The sequence below is a fragment of the Malus sylvestris genome, chromosome 2, assembly GCF_916048215.2.
Source record: "Malus sylvestris chromosome 2, drMalSylv7.2, whole genome shotgun sequence".
NCBI lineage: Eukaryota > Viridiplantae > Streptophyta > Magnoliopsida > Rosales > Rosaceae > Malus > Malus sylvestris.
Genome location: NC_062261.1, coordinates 26,099,097 through 26,116,992, shown reverse-complemented (window position 1 = coordinate 26,116,992; position 17,896 = coordinate 26,099,097). Strand labels below are relative to the sequence as shown.

At 35.1% G+C, this 17,896-nt stretch overlaps 2 protein-coding genes and 1 long non-coding RNA gene across 3 annotated transcripts; 2 read left to right on the top strand and 1 right to left on the bottom strand.

Annotated features, from left to right (window-relative positions):
- Positions 1–1,163: 1,163 nt before the first annotated feature.
- On the bottom strand, positions 1,164–1,913 carry LOC126634623 (agamous-like MADS-box protein AGL62). Its single transcript, XM_050305160.1, has one exon. It carries the CDS (start codon positions 1,911–1,913, stop codon positions 1,209–1,211), a length of 705 nt encoding a protein of 234 aa, XP_050161117.1. The 3' UTR covers positions 1,164–1,208.
- A 5,265-nt stretch (positions 1,914–7,178) lies between these two features.
- Positions 7,179–13,012, top strand: LOC126634618 (uncharacterized). The gene is made up of 3 exons (XR_007627401.1): positions 7,179–7,778; positions 9,609–9,678; positions 12,390–13,012. It is a non-coding gene; the product is annotated as an uncharacterized LOC126634618 (long non-coding RNA).
- Positions 13,013–15,699: 2,687 nt separating this feature from the next.
- On the top strand, positions 15,700–16,985 carry LOC126634595 (ethylene-responsive transcription factor CRF2-like). Its single transcript, XM_050305129.1, has 2 exons — positions 15,700–16,412; positions 16,500–16,985. Exons 1-2 carry the CDS (start codon positions 16,072–16,074, stop codon positions 16,546–16,548), a joined length of 390 nt encoding a protein of 129 aa, XP_050161086.1. The 5' UTR covers positions 15,700–16,071; the 3' UTR covers positions 16,549–16,985.
- The last annotated feature ends 911 nt before the right edge of the window (positions 16,986–17,896 follow it).

The following is a 17,896-nucleotide window of genomic DNA, read 5'->3' as shown; positions in this document are numbered from 1 at the left end:
TCCCCTTAAGACCTTAAATGAGTACTCTTAAGTAGTGGTTGAAGTTCATAAATATTAAAAAATCACTAAATCGACACCTTGAAACTTGTGGAACATTATTAAAGAATATAAAACACATGGAAGAATTTTTTTTTAAATTATTTTAGCCATTGGATTTAATGAATTTATAAATATAAAACTAAAAAAACACACATATATGGTGGGCTAGCCCACTAAACCAGAGGGAATCCTAGGCTAAATTTGCTTCAAAAATGAGTTTTGGGTTAAAGCTCATATTTGGTTCAAGAGTTGGAGCAAGTTGAGGTTGGTTTAGAACATAAAATTTGGGTTTTACTCTAAGGAACTTTAACGAAAAACACCCGGTTCTATTCACTTTAACGAAAAACCACATTTTTACACTAAAAAGTCAATCCTGGTACTATTCACTTTACCCTTTATTTTGTCCTTATGATTAAAACTCAAAGTTTTCAAACATTTTTCATTAGTTTTCCTTTTACTCTAAGGGTTAGACTAGGTTAGGAGAGCATTCCTGAGTAAAGCTATTAACAATTTTTCTTTGCCATATATGTAGCTGGAATTATTATCTTTCTCACTACTTTAATTGTGTGGTTGCAAGCGAACACCATATGCAAGAAGGCGCTATATACAAGTGTAACATGGGGTGGTCTCGAGTTGTAATCAAACCTGAATGTGGCATGAAAAACTATTCAACGGTTTAACTTCTAGAACTTTAATAGAATACAAGCAGACAACGAAAAAAAAAAATTAGAGTCTAACAACTAAAGCAATCGAGAACTAATGTTTATTGTCATGCTAAACAAGCTGAACAGCAATAGCAGAAACCACACGTCCACAAGCACATGGTGAAACCCCATGCTCTGAGCAACAGAAACACCATAATAAAGTTCCCAAACTTCTGCAGTAAGAACTTCCCCAAACCCTAATTTGACATCAAACCTACAGAACATGGTTTCGGTTACGTATCTGAAAAGGTAAGTGTTTTGTTTCATTGTTCTGCATTACTTATATACCACATGGCGAAAAGATCTAAGAAAAATTCATCATCCAGCAAGAATTTTATGAATATAGCACAAGATGGCATTGCTATATCAAAATAAAGGAGCCCAAACATTTTATTGCACAAACATAACAACATGATTAACAAAAAATGAGAAAAAGAAAAAAGAAATAATCAAAAGTACTCTAAACTAGATCCCAAAACCATGATAACCACCACCAAATTGGCCACCGTGACCACTAAAACCATTTGTCATCATTGGGAGATGACAAAGTCGATGAACTGCTGGAATCGGTGGAAGCGCCCCCGGGTTCAACGTCCCATTCAAAATCTTCATCTCATGAAACCTAGCAGCAACCTTCTTCCTCACATCCTCTAATGCGATCAAGTAATGCTCGACTTCCTGCACATCCAACGCATCCAAGTCAACACTCTCATCCTCCCACCAAAACCTCTCATCACACCCACCCACTACACCCATCACAACCTTCTTCATCTTTGCCGCCTCTTTGACCTCCGCAACTCTCTTCTTCTGTTCCTCCAACTCCCTAATAGCCTCCATGTAATCCTTGTTGAACTCTGCCACGGGAACCCTATTAGGGCTTTGATCTCCTGCCGTATCATCAGACACTGCAGGAGGAGTTACCCCACTGCAATACCAGTCTAGAATGGTGTCCATGCTAGGGTGCCCATAGCAAAACACTTTTCCTGCTGTCGAGAAAACAATGACCGCCACATCAGCGCCGCACAAAACGCTCAGTTCCGCAGCCTTCTTGAATATACCAGCGCGGCGCTTGGAGAAGGTGACTTGTTTGCTGTTAAGGTTCTCAAGTTTCTTGATCTCGATCCTCTTTCGACCTTGGGTCTTCTTGGGAAGATTTTTTAAGAGAACCATGGTGATAATATTGGAGTTCGATAAAGATCAAAGAGGACCGTTAACACTAACTAGCATTAGCACAAAGTAAACATATTGTATGGTGGGTTCATTTAGGAGAGTTTTCAATTGTCATTTTGTTTGACTTTGCACCTAATTAATTTCTAATTTTTTGCGAATTTATTTTCTCAAAACTTGTAATTGATAGGATTGATGATGAGGAAGACCATTAGTGCACTATACCTGTTTGATCCTAATTTGTTAAATATATACCAAAATATCAGCATTAGATATTCATATACCAAACGATGTGCAAGGTTAATTAATTCAAATTTGAATTATGAAACTAGTTAAATTTAATTAATTTCTACCTTTGTGATTAAGTAAATATTTACAATTATGTTTTGGACATTATAATTTGAGTTTTGAGTATATGTATAAGTAAAAACTTGAAGCCCTTACGTTAAATATGTTTTCTTTACCATTAATTAATATATTAAGGTGTTCCTAAGTTTCTGCTAGAACTACTAGAAAATATATAGAAAAAAGGAATTAATAATTTTTTTTTCTACATTTCCTAAATTTTGGTGTTTTGAAAACTTTGGTGAAATTGTGTCTGTGTAAATAAGAGACAATTAGCAGTATCTTAAGCAGAGAAGATTGCGGCTTAATTACCACAATTGAAGATTAATTTAAATCAAATCGATTTTTTTTTTTTCAAACAAATGTTCTCATAGATCAATTAATTGCCACAAATGCAGATGTTTTGTCCAACCACATAAACGATGCTATGGTATAACTTACAAAGGCCTTGCTTTCGGCCTGCTGATAAATTGTCTGTTACTTTTTTTTTATTTTTTTATTTTTTATTTTTTTTATTTTAAAGGAACAACTAGTGACAAACCATGTTTATCCATCGTTTTCGAGAGCCACAAAGACTCACAGAGCCATTCCAGCCTCCCCCTAGCCACAAGTCTGGCACCAATAGCGGGTTTCGAACTCGAGACCTCCAGTTTTAATTTGAAGAAAGTCTTGCAATCTATTTTTTACCACTAGACCATCAGCTCGTAGTTGATAATTGTGTTATTTCATTTCTGTCCTCTGTGGCTTGCGTTTAACAAACTGGCAGGCACCGGCGGAACTACTAACAGGCTGGGGTGGGCTTTAGCCCAAGGAAAAATAGCAAGCGGACCCTAATACTTTATATATGAACAAATAGTCCTTATTATAAACATGTAGCACTCACTATGAAAAGGCAATTATGATGTCTTTAAATTCGCCCTATATTAAATGGCTTTTTAGTCAAAATAATTCTTGAGATTTGCATAACTCCTTACTTTGGTCTCTGAGATATAAAATCAATAGAAGTGGTCCCTGAGTTTGTCCACCATTAATCATTTTTGTCATTCAGTAAAAAATCTTCATTAAATAAGAATAAAATGACCAAAATACCTTTAATTTTGTCAAATCATTTTGGTGCATTGTTTATTTATCATTTTGATCCTTATCTAACATAACTTTGCACGAAATTACCAAAATGATTGATGGTGGACAATCTCAGGGACCACTTCTATTGGTTTTAGATCTCAGGGACCAAAGTAATGTGTTATGCAAATCTCAAGGACTATTTTGGCTAAAAAGCCTATTAAGAATAATGTTTGGCTACTAAAAAATGAGTAGGAAAGCTTACTTAAAACTCTTCATGTTCGAATTACAGAGGTTTATATTTAAAATCAGAACCGTTCATATTATAAATCACTTTGTAATGATTATCTCTGCAATAGTTCATTTGTTTTTATACAATTTGATAACTAAATGACCTTAGTTTTAACTAAACTAGCTGGTGGCCTAGTGGTAAAGGGCAAATTGCGAGGCTTCCTTCAAACTAAAAATTGGAGGTCTCAGGTTCGAAACCCACTACTGGTGTGGAAGCCAGACTTGTGGCCAGGTGAGGCTGAAATGCCTCTGTGAGTCTTTCTGACCCTTGGAAGGGCTAGATAACCATGACTTGCCACCAGTTATCCTCTCTTTTTTTTTTTAAAAAAAAAAATTTAGTATGAATGTTCTAATCATGAACACAAAATCTTATGAATCACAATGAATAGTTTTGAGTAGGAAATCCTACTTATTCTTTGAGTAGCAAAGTATATATTAATCCTATATTAACTAGAGGGTTTCTCTAGTGGGGACATTGCTAAATAGTAAATACATGCGCTATTTTCACATATCGTTTTGACCATTTCTACGGCTGGTGTGAAATTAAGGATGGCAACGGTTCGGTTTGGGGACGGAAATGTCCATCCCCATAACCACAAAAATTAACCATATCCATAACCACAAATTAACCATCGGGGATTATCCATAATCATATCCACCGGGTAACGGATTTTCAATCGGTTATCGGTTATATCCATCTTCGTCAAATAACAAAAAAAAAATTTATATTCATCCAATTGACGCATTATAAATTTTAGTAGATACTAATTCTGTCATTAAATAGCAACATCCAATTACAAAAAACATAACAATATATTTGAAGTTGTTCATGATAACATGCACCAATTTCTTGACAGCGATACTCTTAAAGAGAGATGAATCTGATAAACTTGTAACATTTGATAATTGATATATAAAATGATTCAATGAATTAACTTGGTTGAGCATAACAATAAGAGTATTGAATTGATGAGGTTATTGGTATGCCCCATGCATGGTGCATAATAAAGATAGCATAGGGTTTGATGCATGCATAATGAATTAGTATAGGGAGGGTTCGGTAAATTGAATAAAATTATATTATATATCAAATATATACATGTATAATATATTCAGGTCGGATTCGGGAACGGATACGGATTGGGGACCCCTATAACCATATCCAAAACCATAACCGAATAAAGTTCACGGCTTTTCCCCATATCCATACCATACCCAAATTTTCATATCCAAATCCAATCCATTTGGACGGTTATCCACGGTTATCGGGTTTAACGGTTAGAATTGCCGTCCCTATGTGAAATTTTTATTAATGCTATAACTGGGTCTTTTCGATGACCCCGTAAAAGCATATAACCCAATGACTTCTCTCTCTCGGATCGCCACCTCAACTTAATTTCACCCCCTTTGCATCTCTATGACTCTCTCCTCCATCGAAACCAACTACGCCTTCATCGGAGCCGGTTTGGATCTCCTTCTCTTAATCCTCAAAGCCCAGCCGTCGCCTAATTTTGCTTTGCTTGGTTAAACAACCAGATCAATAACCATAAGCCATATATTGGCGGATTGAATTTTTACACATGTAAAAATCGGATCCAAATATGATTTCTTTTGGTTGCATTTTTGTATGTTTTTATGTTTATGTCAAAAGCTATGGAAAAATAGCCATGAACTAGCTTGTTTTATTCGAAATTATTTATATTATTTATACTATTTCTAGAAAGACTAGTAACCGAATGTATACCAAAAAATTAAAGAAAAACTAATAAAAAGAGTTTGAAAACTTTGAGTTTTAACGATAAGAACAAAATAAAGGGTAAAGTGAATGTAGGATTGACTTTTTAGTGTTAAAATGTGATTTTTCGTTAAAGTTAACAGTATCAGGAGTTTTTCGTTAGATTTTTAGCTATAATTTTTGCTAGCCCATCTGCTATAAAATTCATGGTTCCTCCCTTGCTAGCAGGATTAGTGGCATTGTAACATAAGTTCCTCGAGAAACTTACGATGCCATTATACTTAATGCATTCTGCAGCATGGTAATTCCGGCTGCCTTCTTTTGCAGAGAAGGTTTATCGGTCCCAAGAGCTTGTTATTATGATGAACATCTTTGCAATAGTGAAAGGACGTTAAGCATGGCGGCGATCATAGTATTTCTAGAGCTATGAGAGTACATTGCTTGATCTGGTTGCCAAAGATGAACTGACGTCTATTTTAACAATAATCGAGGAGGATTGGTTGCCGTAGACAAGACGGAGAAAATGGCGGCAATCAAAGCTGCTGTGGTCATTTTTTATACTTGAACATTGAAGACTACAATTTCACAATTCTCAAATACTACTTCAATTCTTATTCTTCTCGATAAGGAGGTATTTATAAGATTACAAAGGAGAAATACTAGGAAATAGAATAGCTTCTATGACGATAGGCGTAAAGGCATGATTAGTTCCACAAATCTCACTGCTATTCTTCCAGACTTGAAGCCAAGTAAAAGTGGAATGTTGATGTGTTTGGGAATTAGAAGGGAAAAGAGGAGGAGTAAGGATTTAGTGATCAACTCTTCTAGCAATCGTGTTGATCAAAACAATCATTTGTCTACAAGACAAGGAAACTTATACCAAATCAAATCATATCAACTTCTTAATTAAATCATATAAATCACTAATTAAATCATATCCCTAAAATATTTTCTTTTTAATTTTCCAACACTAACAAGAGTGAGATGCAAGTGATGGATTGTCCTAATAGTTAGGGCTTTTTTCTTCAACCCACAAAGTCTTCAGTTCAAACCCTCTACTTTAAAATAGATTGGTATAAAATATCGCATATAATAAAATAAATAAATAATAAGACTTGGTGAGGGCATGAGACCAATATTATGCACTTCTTATGCTTGTAGGATATCTTGGAATACACGTAATTCTGAATAAATTGGGACGTTGATTGAATATAATTGAAAACGATGTTTAATAAATTCTTTGAAAAGGGAACTACAATCATGCCGTGATTTATCCATTATTACACAGACAATTCCAAAGGATAGGAAGTCAAATTTTATGATGTGCAAGTCTCACCTAGTTTTTTTTTTCAAAGGTAGAAACTTTTCGGCTAGATTGTCGCGAAGGCTATATCATGAGTTTCTTTTTCGTTCTTGAATTCTACTAATAGTTTCTCCCGTCCTTGAATTATGTCATTTGTTGCATTAGCAGTCTTTTTGTAACAGCCCGTCGCTAAAAAGTATAAATTTTTTTATAATTTTATTACGTGAAATTACGGAAATACCCTAGGGCAAAGCGTAATTTTTTAGGACGCATGTGATTCTCGTGTATTTTGTCATGTTTCTCGACATTTTTGGATAGAGCTCGATCTTACAGACGCGTAGGCACAAGTAGAAGTGAAATTGGGGTTACAATTAAAGTTTCGTGGAATTATGAACCCGAAAGTATTTGGAAAGAATCATTTTTTTTCATTATCTTACACTATATTTTTATTATTATTACTAAATGATTTTTATGATAGATGTGTGTGTGTGTGGTTGGTGGAAAAAGGGAGAGGAGGAGATTGGACGGAGCTGCCTAATATGAAGAGAGAAGAGTAGAGGACTGCTGCCCTATCAGAAAGGAGGAAGATGGGAGGATGAATCAGGGAGAGATCAGGGAGGGAAAGGAGGAAGGCGAGAGGCACCTAACCATGATCTCCTTCCCCTTGACCCGTTTTTGACCCGCGTGACCCGTTTTAAAACCCAAACGCCCGTGTGTTTTTCCGATGGTTTTTCTCCAAGTCTCCGGCGAGTTAGAACCTCCCATCACCACTAAACATCATCCCAACATCCCATCGTTCCACTCTAGCCAAAATAGACATGAATTGATTAAGATTTCATGAAGATTGTACCGCGGGTGTCGCAGCCCTCCTTGTTCGAATTCCCCCAAATCTGAAACTAATTGGATCAATTACTACCACCATTAGACTTCCCTTGAGGTATGGAGCAAAGCCCAATCCGTTGTAGGGGCGGCGGATCATCGAGAAGGAAGAATCGAAGCACACCCACACTTAGGGTTCCAACGAATTTTAGCTAAATTGGGGCTTTTCCCAGCCAAATTGGCCTTGGTCACAAGCGACGATGGTTCGCGATGTCACGATATGCGTGCTAGGGAGTCATAGCGCGGACCTCAGGTAAGTGGGTCTTTTCCTTTTTTTATTTTTTATCATATAATATATATATATATATATATATGTGATTGACAATTCCACAACGTTTATAAATTGCTTATTGCGTATAATTACTGTAAATGCTTTAAAGTACTTATTTGAACTACGGATGGCTTGATCCATGTTTAGGGTACATAGGCAGTCTAACGAGACGTTAGATGTAGCCATACAATATTTGAAACAAAAACCTTGTTTGGGAATTGAGCAATGTGAAGGAAATTGGTGAAAATATGACATTTAACCTTTTGTTTTTAGTGATTGGATGTTAGTCATAAATCAATGTGGAAGGAAATCAAGAAACTGAAATAAGGAAACGTAAGTAATGATAGTTAATTAAACTAGTGTTTAGTTAGACTTATCCCTGATAATTATTCCCGAAAATAAATAGTTCGAGAGTAGTGCATTACAACTTATGCATTTTTATTCCATATAATATATATATGTGTGTGTATATAATTGATAATGCTATGTCATGGTTAAGTATTAGATTGCATCATGGTATATCCATATGTATGTTACCTACTCATAATTATTATGAATGCTTTAAAGTTCGAAGATGAACGCGGAACACACAAGTAAGTTCAGGTCAGTTATGATATTAGTTGAAATGATTGAGTTATGGCATGATCACATTATGTTTTAGGCAACTCTGACATTGTCGTACAAGTTGCCTATGAGTTGTATATGTCACATGAGATGCATTTAGACCTCATAAACCTACACACCGGTGTTAGTGCACCCGCATGTGGCTAGGGCACAGTCATTCACGTGATGTTCACCTCCCGCACCTTACGCTCACCTGGTGCACAGTCTTGTCGTACAGACCACTATAGGTGGTTCCGACTCGTAGGTGACCTGCGATTATTCGCACAATCTTCACGTGATCGTAGCACTTAAGAGTATTTATTTACACCCAGTCTTGTCGTACAGACCACTTTAGGTGGTTCCGACTTGTGTGCAGGTATACTTATTGAGCTATGGATAAGTCGTACAGGTCACTAGAGGTGACTCCGACTTATGAGCTAGCATATATGATGAAATATGTAATGAGGTAGCATATATGATGAGATATGTGATGAGCTAGCATATATGATGAAATATGTGATGAGTTAGCATACGTGATGAAATATGTGATGAATTAGCATATGTGATGAGATATGTAATGAGCTAGCATATATGATGAAATATGTGATGAGCTAGCATATATGATGACATATGTGATGAGCTAGCATATATGATGAAATGTGTGATGAGCTAGTATACGTGATGAAATGTGTGATGAGCTAGCATACGTGATGAAATATGTGATGAGCTAGCATACGTGATGAGATATGTGATGAGTTAGCATACATGATGAGATATGTGAGCTAGCATAAGTGATGAGATATGTGATGAGCTAGCATACGTGATGAGATATGTGATAAGCTAGCATACATGATGAGATATGTGAGCTAGCATACGTGATGAGATATGTGATGAACTAGCATATGTGATGAGATATGGGTAAGTCGTACAGGTCACTATAGGTGACTCCAACTGATGAGTTAACATTGATTGATGAGATATGGGTGCAGTCGTACAGGTCACCATAGGTGACTCCGACTTGCGTGCTAGTATGGGTTATTAATCACATGATTATTGATATTGCTGATGAGATGCTGTGTTGTGGTATATTTATGATTTTTCGGGAAACTATATACAGGTGTTGTAGCAAGGGGTCATAATGTTTTATATGGTTTCTATTAAAATTTTATTTCCAGGACCACTCACCCTTATTTTGTTTTCACCCTCCAGGTTTTATTAGCCGAGTTTTCTTATCGTCGAAGATTCGTGGCGATTCTTAATATTAGAGATTATTTCGAGGGTACGATTCTTAATTCACTCTACTGTACTTGCTTATGCTCTAACGTCACGTGTGAAGTGGGTTCATTCCCACTCACCAGTGCATTCTGGTATTTAGGCACTTTTAGGTTTAAATTTATTCACATTTTTTCCACATCATCATACTTTATGGTTTCGTCGCCCTTCAAGTGTCGGCCAGCATAGCTCAATTCGGAGTCCTATTGGACATCCCGGGTCGGGATGTGTCACTTTTCGTTAACTTAACTCCGTCAACTTCTCCATTAAGTTGAGGGGTAAAATCGGAATTTTATCTAAAAATAAGAAAATGAAGTTTTAAAAAGAAAGACTTGGCTTTTCAAGGATTGTGGAGGAATTTCTTCTTTAAATATGTTGTGACCTATTCACAAAACTTCGTACTTATGATCAGAACTCCTTAAGGATTTGACAAATGATTTTAATTTTAATTAATTATTTACAGAGATGCTCTTTACATAGGGATTTATAATATAAAATGTTTCGATCATAAGCACGAAATTCTGTAAATAGGTCACGAAGTATTTTGAGGAGGAACTTCTCCTTAACCTTAAGGAGTCAAGCTATTCTTTTTTTAAAATAAATTAGATTTTTATGTATGAAAAGACCACTACACCCTTAAATTTGACGGAAAAGAAGACAGATTTGACTAAAGAACTACACATGCAACACAAAGTTAAGCTGGAGCATGGAAGAAACTAATATAAGAGTTCAAGGACGAAAATCAAACATGGGTAAAGTTCAAAGACCTTTGATACCATACACCCTTTTATTGATTAATTATTTGTCCCTTTTTGACATGGTTTTAATAAAATAAGTTTTGGGCTTTATTTAATTAAAAGTGGTCCAAGTCACAAGTCCAAGAGGGCCAGTGAAAGTGGGATTGACGCAAGGCACATGAGTCGCGTGACCTTAGCTGTCAAACACTAAAAGGTGCGACTAAGGCTGTATATGTACCCCTTATGTTTCTCATATGTCTCTAATGCTAAGTGCAGTCAGTTTTTTCCCTCAAAGAACAGAGAAAAAATCCCTAAGCTAAAAACACTTATGTGCCACCCAAACCCTATCGATCCAAGAAAGATATTGCTAGCACATTTAAATTAACCACTTCATCATCCGTTGCTAATTTATCAATGTGGATACTCTTAGGCCTTCCATAGTAGGCCAAAAAAAGTGAGTGTCATACCAATATATTAACTCATATGGGAATCACACTTCTACAGTGAGCGAAAAATTTGAGTGCGATACCAATTTATTGAAATCACGAGTTCAATATATTAGACTAATGAGTTTAGTATATCAAACTCATGAGTGTGGTACCAATATGTTGAACTCACACTAGTATAGCAGTAGTGTTATATAAATTAATCTCGTGATGTATGACTCTTACATATAAGTATCACACTCACCTGAACCATTGTGGAAGGCGTTAGAGGTTTAACACTTGGAGAGCTTCACATGATCAATCATAAAAAGGAAGATCACAACCATGAAGATGATCCAATCAAGGGGCACTTGTGTGGCTAAAAATTCATGTATCTCTTCGTCGTCTTTATTTGTTGCATTATCAAATACAACCAACCGGGTACATAATTAGGATAACATATTGTACGTGAATTATTATTTTTCTGTTACATATTTAATTATTTGAATTAAATTTATTTCAATAATATGCCTGGAAACCCAACAGAAAGCCATACAACTGTCAGTACTTAAAGCCGAAATCTTGTCGAGCACTCACATAGACAACTTGGCCCACATAGTATTCGACTCCTTGTAAAACTCGACCCTTTGGGCATTCGAGCATTATTAGAGGATGGTTTTAGTGGTATTCTTTACTTGTAAGTGATAGGTCTCAGGTTCTACTCACATGGATAGCTAGGAGGTATTATATTTGTTTAGAGACCGATACCTATTAGCATAAGTCGACCTTCGTGTAGAATATTGTTGTATATATAAAAAAAACACTTGGATATTTGATGTAAATGTTATTAATATATTTATTATGATAATAGATCTACACTAAAGGGTGGACGAACAAAATTGGTTGTGAACTTATCATTTCCGAGATTCGAACTTAAGTCTTTTCACTTACAAGTGAAAAAGAATATCACTATATTGTAGTACTAACTAAGACTTAAACAACGATAACAACAACAACAACAACAGCAACAACAACAACAACAATAGCAACAACAACAACAACAACAACAACAAAGTCTTATTCCACTAAGTCGAGTCGACTGTATGAATCCTAGAACGCCGTTATACTCGGTTTTGCACTAAATCTATAGTCTCTTTCTAAGTCCTCCTAGGTTTTCCTCAAACTCAACCCTTTTTTCCTGAGCATGTCTCATAATCACATCTTCTAATTGAAGCATCTATAGGTCTTTGGTTCACATGTCCAAACCACCTTAACTGATATCTCTCATCTTGTCTTCAATTGCAGCCACTCCTACTTTATCTTAGATATCCTCATTCTTAATCATGTCCATTTTCATGTGCCCACACATCCAATGAAACATTCTCATATCTGCTATACTCATTGTTTGCACGTGGTGATACTTATCGCCCAACATTCAGTGCTATAAAGCATTGATGGCCTTAGAGCATATTTATGCAACTTTGTTAACTTATTTCTTTGCATTTACTTAGTTTCTATTTATTATAGTGATTTAAGCTATTTTCGTGTATTTGTAGGTCCAATTGGCAAAGGTGACAAAACAAGGGCAAAATGGAGCAATTTGGAGCAGTTTTGGACTTGGATTGGATAGCATGCGTTGGGAGCACTTGGGACGGACATTTTTGGTGGTCAAATGAGGCTAGGAATGTGCTACAATCTAGAAGAATTAGGATTGAGGCTTGGAAGACAAGGAATCAGAAATTAAAGGGAAACCTTATCCAAACTTATCTTCTCTAACCTTATCCTTGACAAACCTTATCTTATCCTAATCCTACTTTATCTCCAGCTGTAAGGGGGATTCCTTATTACATTAAACCACTTCCTATATGATTTAAGGAGTCCTAAATAATGCAAACAACCTAATCCTTTTCCTCGACAAATTATGATGTGCCCCTACCTATAAATACTACTTATTGCCGCAACTTTCAGGGGAGAGAAGACTTGTGCCGCATGCCTTATTCAAAGCTTGTGCCGCAACCTGCAAGGATCAGAGAAGAAGGAGTGTGTCGCATATTGCATTCAACCATTAGAGATTTTCAGAGTTCTTTCTATCCTTGTTTAGTTTCAATGTTTATTTTAGATCACTACTACAATACTAGCTTTAGGTGGCGGATGATGGTGGTGGATAATAGAAAATACTGTAGGATAAATTATATCCGACACATCATTTAATTACTAGCGGATATTAGAAAAATATTGTCGGTTATATCCGACATCAATTCCTGTCGGATATTTACTGGCAGATATCAAGAAAATTCTGTCGGTTATATCTGACAGTATTTTTGAAATTTTTTAATATTTTTTACATATTCTGGCGGTTTTAAGTTAATGGTGGTGGTTATAACCGACAGAAATTGACTATTTTAATATTTTACTTTATGGCGGTTATTATTTTAGTATTTTAGTGGAAAAAAGCTTTATTATTGTTGTTGTAGTTGTAATATTTAACCCCAATTATTATTTATTTCATGAATAATAAAATTTGTTTCTTGAATTTTAGTTTAGTTTATAAAATGGTGGGAGTTCAAGTGCAAGACACCAAGTGACCCACTGAAGTTCTGAACAATGAATGTCAACAGCCAAGCCACTTAGGCACTTGCGTACATAGGTTTGGTTTAGTGGAAAACGAGCAAAGTTTAGAACTCAAACTTTGAGTTTGAGCTCTTAGAATGTATTTTTTGGCATCATCAGTTCTAATTTAACATACCATTTAACTCAGAAACCGAAAATACACAACTGCACTCGCATTATGTGGTACAGAGATTGTATGAAAAGGGAGATTAGTTAGCCGTCCATAGATATATGAATTGTCACATTCATTTACCTCTATTTGGAGTTTGTTATTTTTTCCCTACAATTATCTTTTATCGTCCATGCGTGATAAATATGATGTAGTATTTTCATCTTTTAGTGTAGTTTGGACAGATGCACTCAATAATATGGTTTGTACCTTCATTTTTTAGTGTTTTTAGTCGAGATGGATTGAGAGGTTGACAATACATGATTGGAAAAAATATTAAATAGTGTTATTGACACTTTTAAAAAGTTATTTGACACTCTTTTCAAGTGTGTTTTTTTCTCTCTTGTATTTCTATATGGTTAGAGTGCACAATAATTATTTTGAATTGTTAATAACAGCTTCCTAATGTTATTCCATTTTAATGTCTTAAATTTTAGAGATCTATCATTGGAGAAAATCTTATAGGTTTCCAAATTCTCTTGTATCTAGATATCATTCTTTATCAAATGTTTATGATTTAAACTTGTTTGGTAACAATTTTGTTTTCAGCTTTCATTTTTCTTAAAATAGTAAAAACAATTACCAAATAAGTTTTTAAGTTTGCAAGTAGGTGAACTAATATGGTGTTGAATTTCCACCCATCCGTTATGAGTTCAAAACTCCATTCCTTAAATTATTGTAATAGTTTCAAACACTTTCCCTTTCTTTAATAATAATTTTAAAAAAGTTCTTCAATTTTTAAAAAATTGAAAGAAAACAAATGAAGGCTTCATTTTTTTCAAGAGACATGACTTTGAAGCTTCATTGGGCAGTAAGGGGAAAAACGTTTTATCGATGTGACCTAGATTAATTATCTTTGACACCTTCCTATATAACTCAACCGGTGGCGAAGCCATAAATTTGGGGGGGGGAGGGGTGTGAAAACTCGTCAAGCACTTCCACAGTCTCGTCCATTTCTCCGCATTTGGAATACAATTCAATCAATGCATAACTAACAAACATATTCAATCGAATTCGTTCACTGCATTCTTATAGGGTCGAGGAGTGTAACTAAAAAAATCATCAAAATTAGAGCTAAAGTAACCGTTAAATTGTGATTTTTCGTTTATAACCATTGAAAACTTTTGTTTTGTTACCTAATCTCTTAATGTTTGTTTTTTGTGATTTTTTACGTATGCGATCTCAGAGTGTGTACAAACAAGTTTGACGGTTGGATCATTGAAAAACACTTCGTAGAATGCGTAACGCATCAAAACGGTAGATTAAACAAACACTTAGAGTTAATGTTATACTTCCATTAAGTATAAGTGTAAATATTTTAAATTGAATATCAAATTTATTCATTAGACAATATTTATTTATGTTTTTCAAGTATTGATTAGACAATATTTAGTTTGTGTGATGACATTTTCATTGTACAATTCTTTTTTTGTTTCTTTATCGCATATTTTACATGGATTATTCTCTATTAAACCAAAAGTGTAAAAATTATCTATATAGATAATATTTAAATAATTTATTTATTTATTAATTTTTAAAAATATATTCTATTTAAATACATATTATTTATTTATTTATTTATTTTAAAAATTATTCTCTATTAATTCTTTTTTTGTTTCTTTATCGCATATTTTACATGTAAAAAGATATTATTTAAATACAAATTCTATTATTCTCTATTTATTCTCCATTAAATAAAATAAATAATTTAAATAGAATATGTATTTAAATAATATGTATAAAAAGAATTAATAGAGAATAATCCATGTAATAAATTATGCGATAAAGAAACAAATAAATTATTTATTTAATTTTTAAAAACATATTCTATTTAAATACATATTATTTATTTATTTATTAAACCAAACAATTATTATTTTATTTTTAAAATCGTAGCAAAATTTTGGGGGGAATTTAAAATTTTCAGAGGGAATTTTGCCGCCATTTTTTCTGTCGGTTTTTATTTTAAAAAAATGTTTCTGTCGGTTTTAACCGATAATAATTAAAATAACCTAAATTTTAAAAACCCCTCCATCTTCCTTGCGCCGATGCTTCTCCCTTCCCTCTATTCTCCTGTCCTCATTTCCTTCTCCTTTTCCTCTATTCTTTTCTATTCTGTTCGAACATTTGCAACCAATTCCAACCAATAATTCCACACACACTGCAAACAGACTCTCTCTCTCTCTCGTTGGTGTCTGTCTCACACTCACAGCACAGTAGTACTTGAGTCTAGCTACCAAGCTTAGCTAGCTAACATAAAGTTATTAGTCATCTCGTTAAAGTGAATAGGGATTGTAGGCTCTTGTGCTCATCTTGTTATGGTTAATTCGTCCTAGACTCAGTCCCATATCGAAAAGCTCTGGAACATTCCCCACTCACTCACTCTTTCAACTCGTTCTCAATGCCACTCACCTTCTAAATTTTGCACTCTATAAAGTTTTGTTTCTTTTTTGTGAGCTATGAATTGTCCTGCTGTTAAGTACACGCAGAACCGGCACCACACTACGATGGTGGCCAATTCGGCGGAAGCGGACGAGTTCGAGTCCGTGAGGCCGCGTGTTGTGCGGATATCGATCACTGACGGTAACGCCACTGACTCCTCCATCGACGACGAGGCCAAGGAGTCGTCTTTTTGTGGGACCCGCCACCGAGTCAAGAGGATTGTTAATGAGATTACCATCGAGTCCTGCTCAAACAGGGACACCGACTCTGCTGTTTGGAGGAGTCGGATGTCAAGGACCAGGAGGAAGCGGTCGTCCGGGAAATCCGAAGGTGGGAATATAAACCTTATGAACACAAGGTACTAAGATTTTTGCGGCTCGTGTATAGGGCCTTTATTATTTGTGGATATTGCAAGTCCTTTCTAATTTGGTTGTTCCTTTCTCAGGCACATGGTCTCCAACTTGAGGCCTTTTCAGTTGCCATTGGAAAATTAGATGCACACTTACCTAGACCTAAGCTTTAGTTTGTGGGTAGCTGCCGGAATAAGGCAGATGAAGAAAGATTGCAACATTTGAAAGATAAAGCAGTTGAACTGAAGGTTGACGGGGACGTAGAATTTCATAAAAATGTATTATACAAGTCTGTGCCAAGGATTTCATGTTCTGCATCCTTTAATGTAAATGTCTAGATAACTTGTTCTTCTTGCTCTGGCTCTCTCTGTTAAACGTAAACCATGCATAATCTGTTCACAAGTTTCTTATCTTTGGTTGGCTTGCATTGTTAATTGCTTCCCGTCTGAGGATTGAATCATACAAGTAGTGATCCTAATAAATACAGCATGAATGACTCAGATAATTAGCATTTTTTTTGTGCATCTGCCTAGGTGAATTCGAATAAGCTACATAGTATGTAGCTGAATTAGACAAATACAAACTGTTTGGTGTGAACATCTTCTCAAAACCATTTTAGATTTTGTTTTCGTAAACATATTTTTCCTCAATGTCAACGATTATTGGCTCTCTTTTGTTCTTGTAATAATGTACCCTGTTTGGATTTGTTTTTGCTTTCTTAGCCTTGGTTATTTATCACATCTACAGGGACTTGGTGCAACTTCTGGGAGGGGCCATCACAGGAATCCATTCAATGACAGATGAACATTTTGGAATAAGTGTTGTGGAGTATATGGCTGCAGGAGCCATCCCAATTGGTGAGCATCTCAAAAGTTATCCATCATTTTACCAACAAACTTTCTATCTTACCCTATTCACTTTTTTTCCTGCTCTGATATTCCTCATGTTGAACCAGGGTTGGATGAAGTGATGGGGCAAGGCAGACAATGGTGACATACGGTGGTGATAGGCGGCGGCGAGATCGAGCTCTGGCGAGGTTGGATGGTAAATGCGGGGATATGGAAAATGCAGAAAGTGATTTATATTTTTTTTATTTTTAATATCATTCCTGTCGGTTTTATCCGACATACAATGTTTTTATTTATTCATTATTAATTTCTTCCTGTCGGTTAAAACCGACAGTAAATGGTTTTATTTATTCATTATTAATTCATTTCCGTCGAATGGTTTAAGCATTTTGTGTCGGTTTTATCCGACACAATTTCTATCGGTTTTAGAGTATTTTCTGTCGGAAAATTAATTTCCTAACGCAGGCAATTCTGTCGCTTATTATATCTGTCACTGTATCCATTTTTTGTCGGATTTTGCTTAAAATTCGACAGTAATACATGTTTTTTGTCGGTTTTCAAAACGCCACTAATAACTAGTTTCCTAGTAGTGGATTACTTTTCAATTATGATGAACATGTGTAACTAAATTTCTTTTTAGCTAG

Bases quoted from the DNA above. Each gene is read 5' to 3' on its own strand.
- LOC126634623 (XM_050305160.1), bottom strand. From the start codon at position 1,913: ATGGTTCTCTTAAAAAATCTTCCCAAGAAGACCCAAGGTCGAAAGAGG.
- LOC126634595 (XM_050305129.1), top strand. From the start codon at position 16,072: ATGAATTGTCCTGCTGTTAAGTACACGCAGAACCGGCACCACACTACG. The intron at 16,413-16,499 runs GTACTAAGATTT...TTCCTTTCTCAG, and splicing joins ATAAACCTTATGAACACAAG to GCACATGGTCTCCAACTTGA.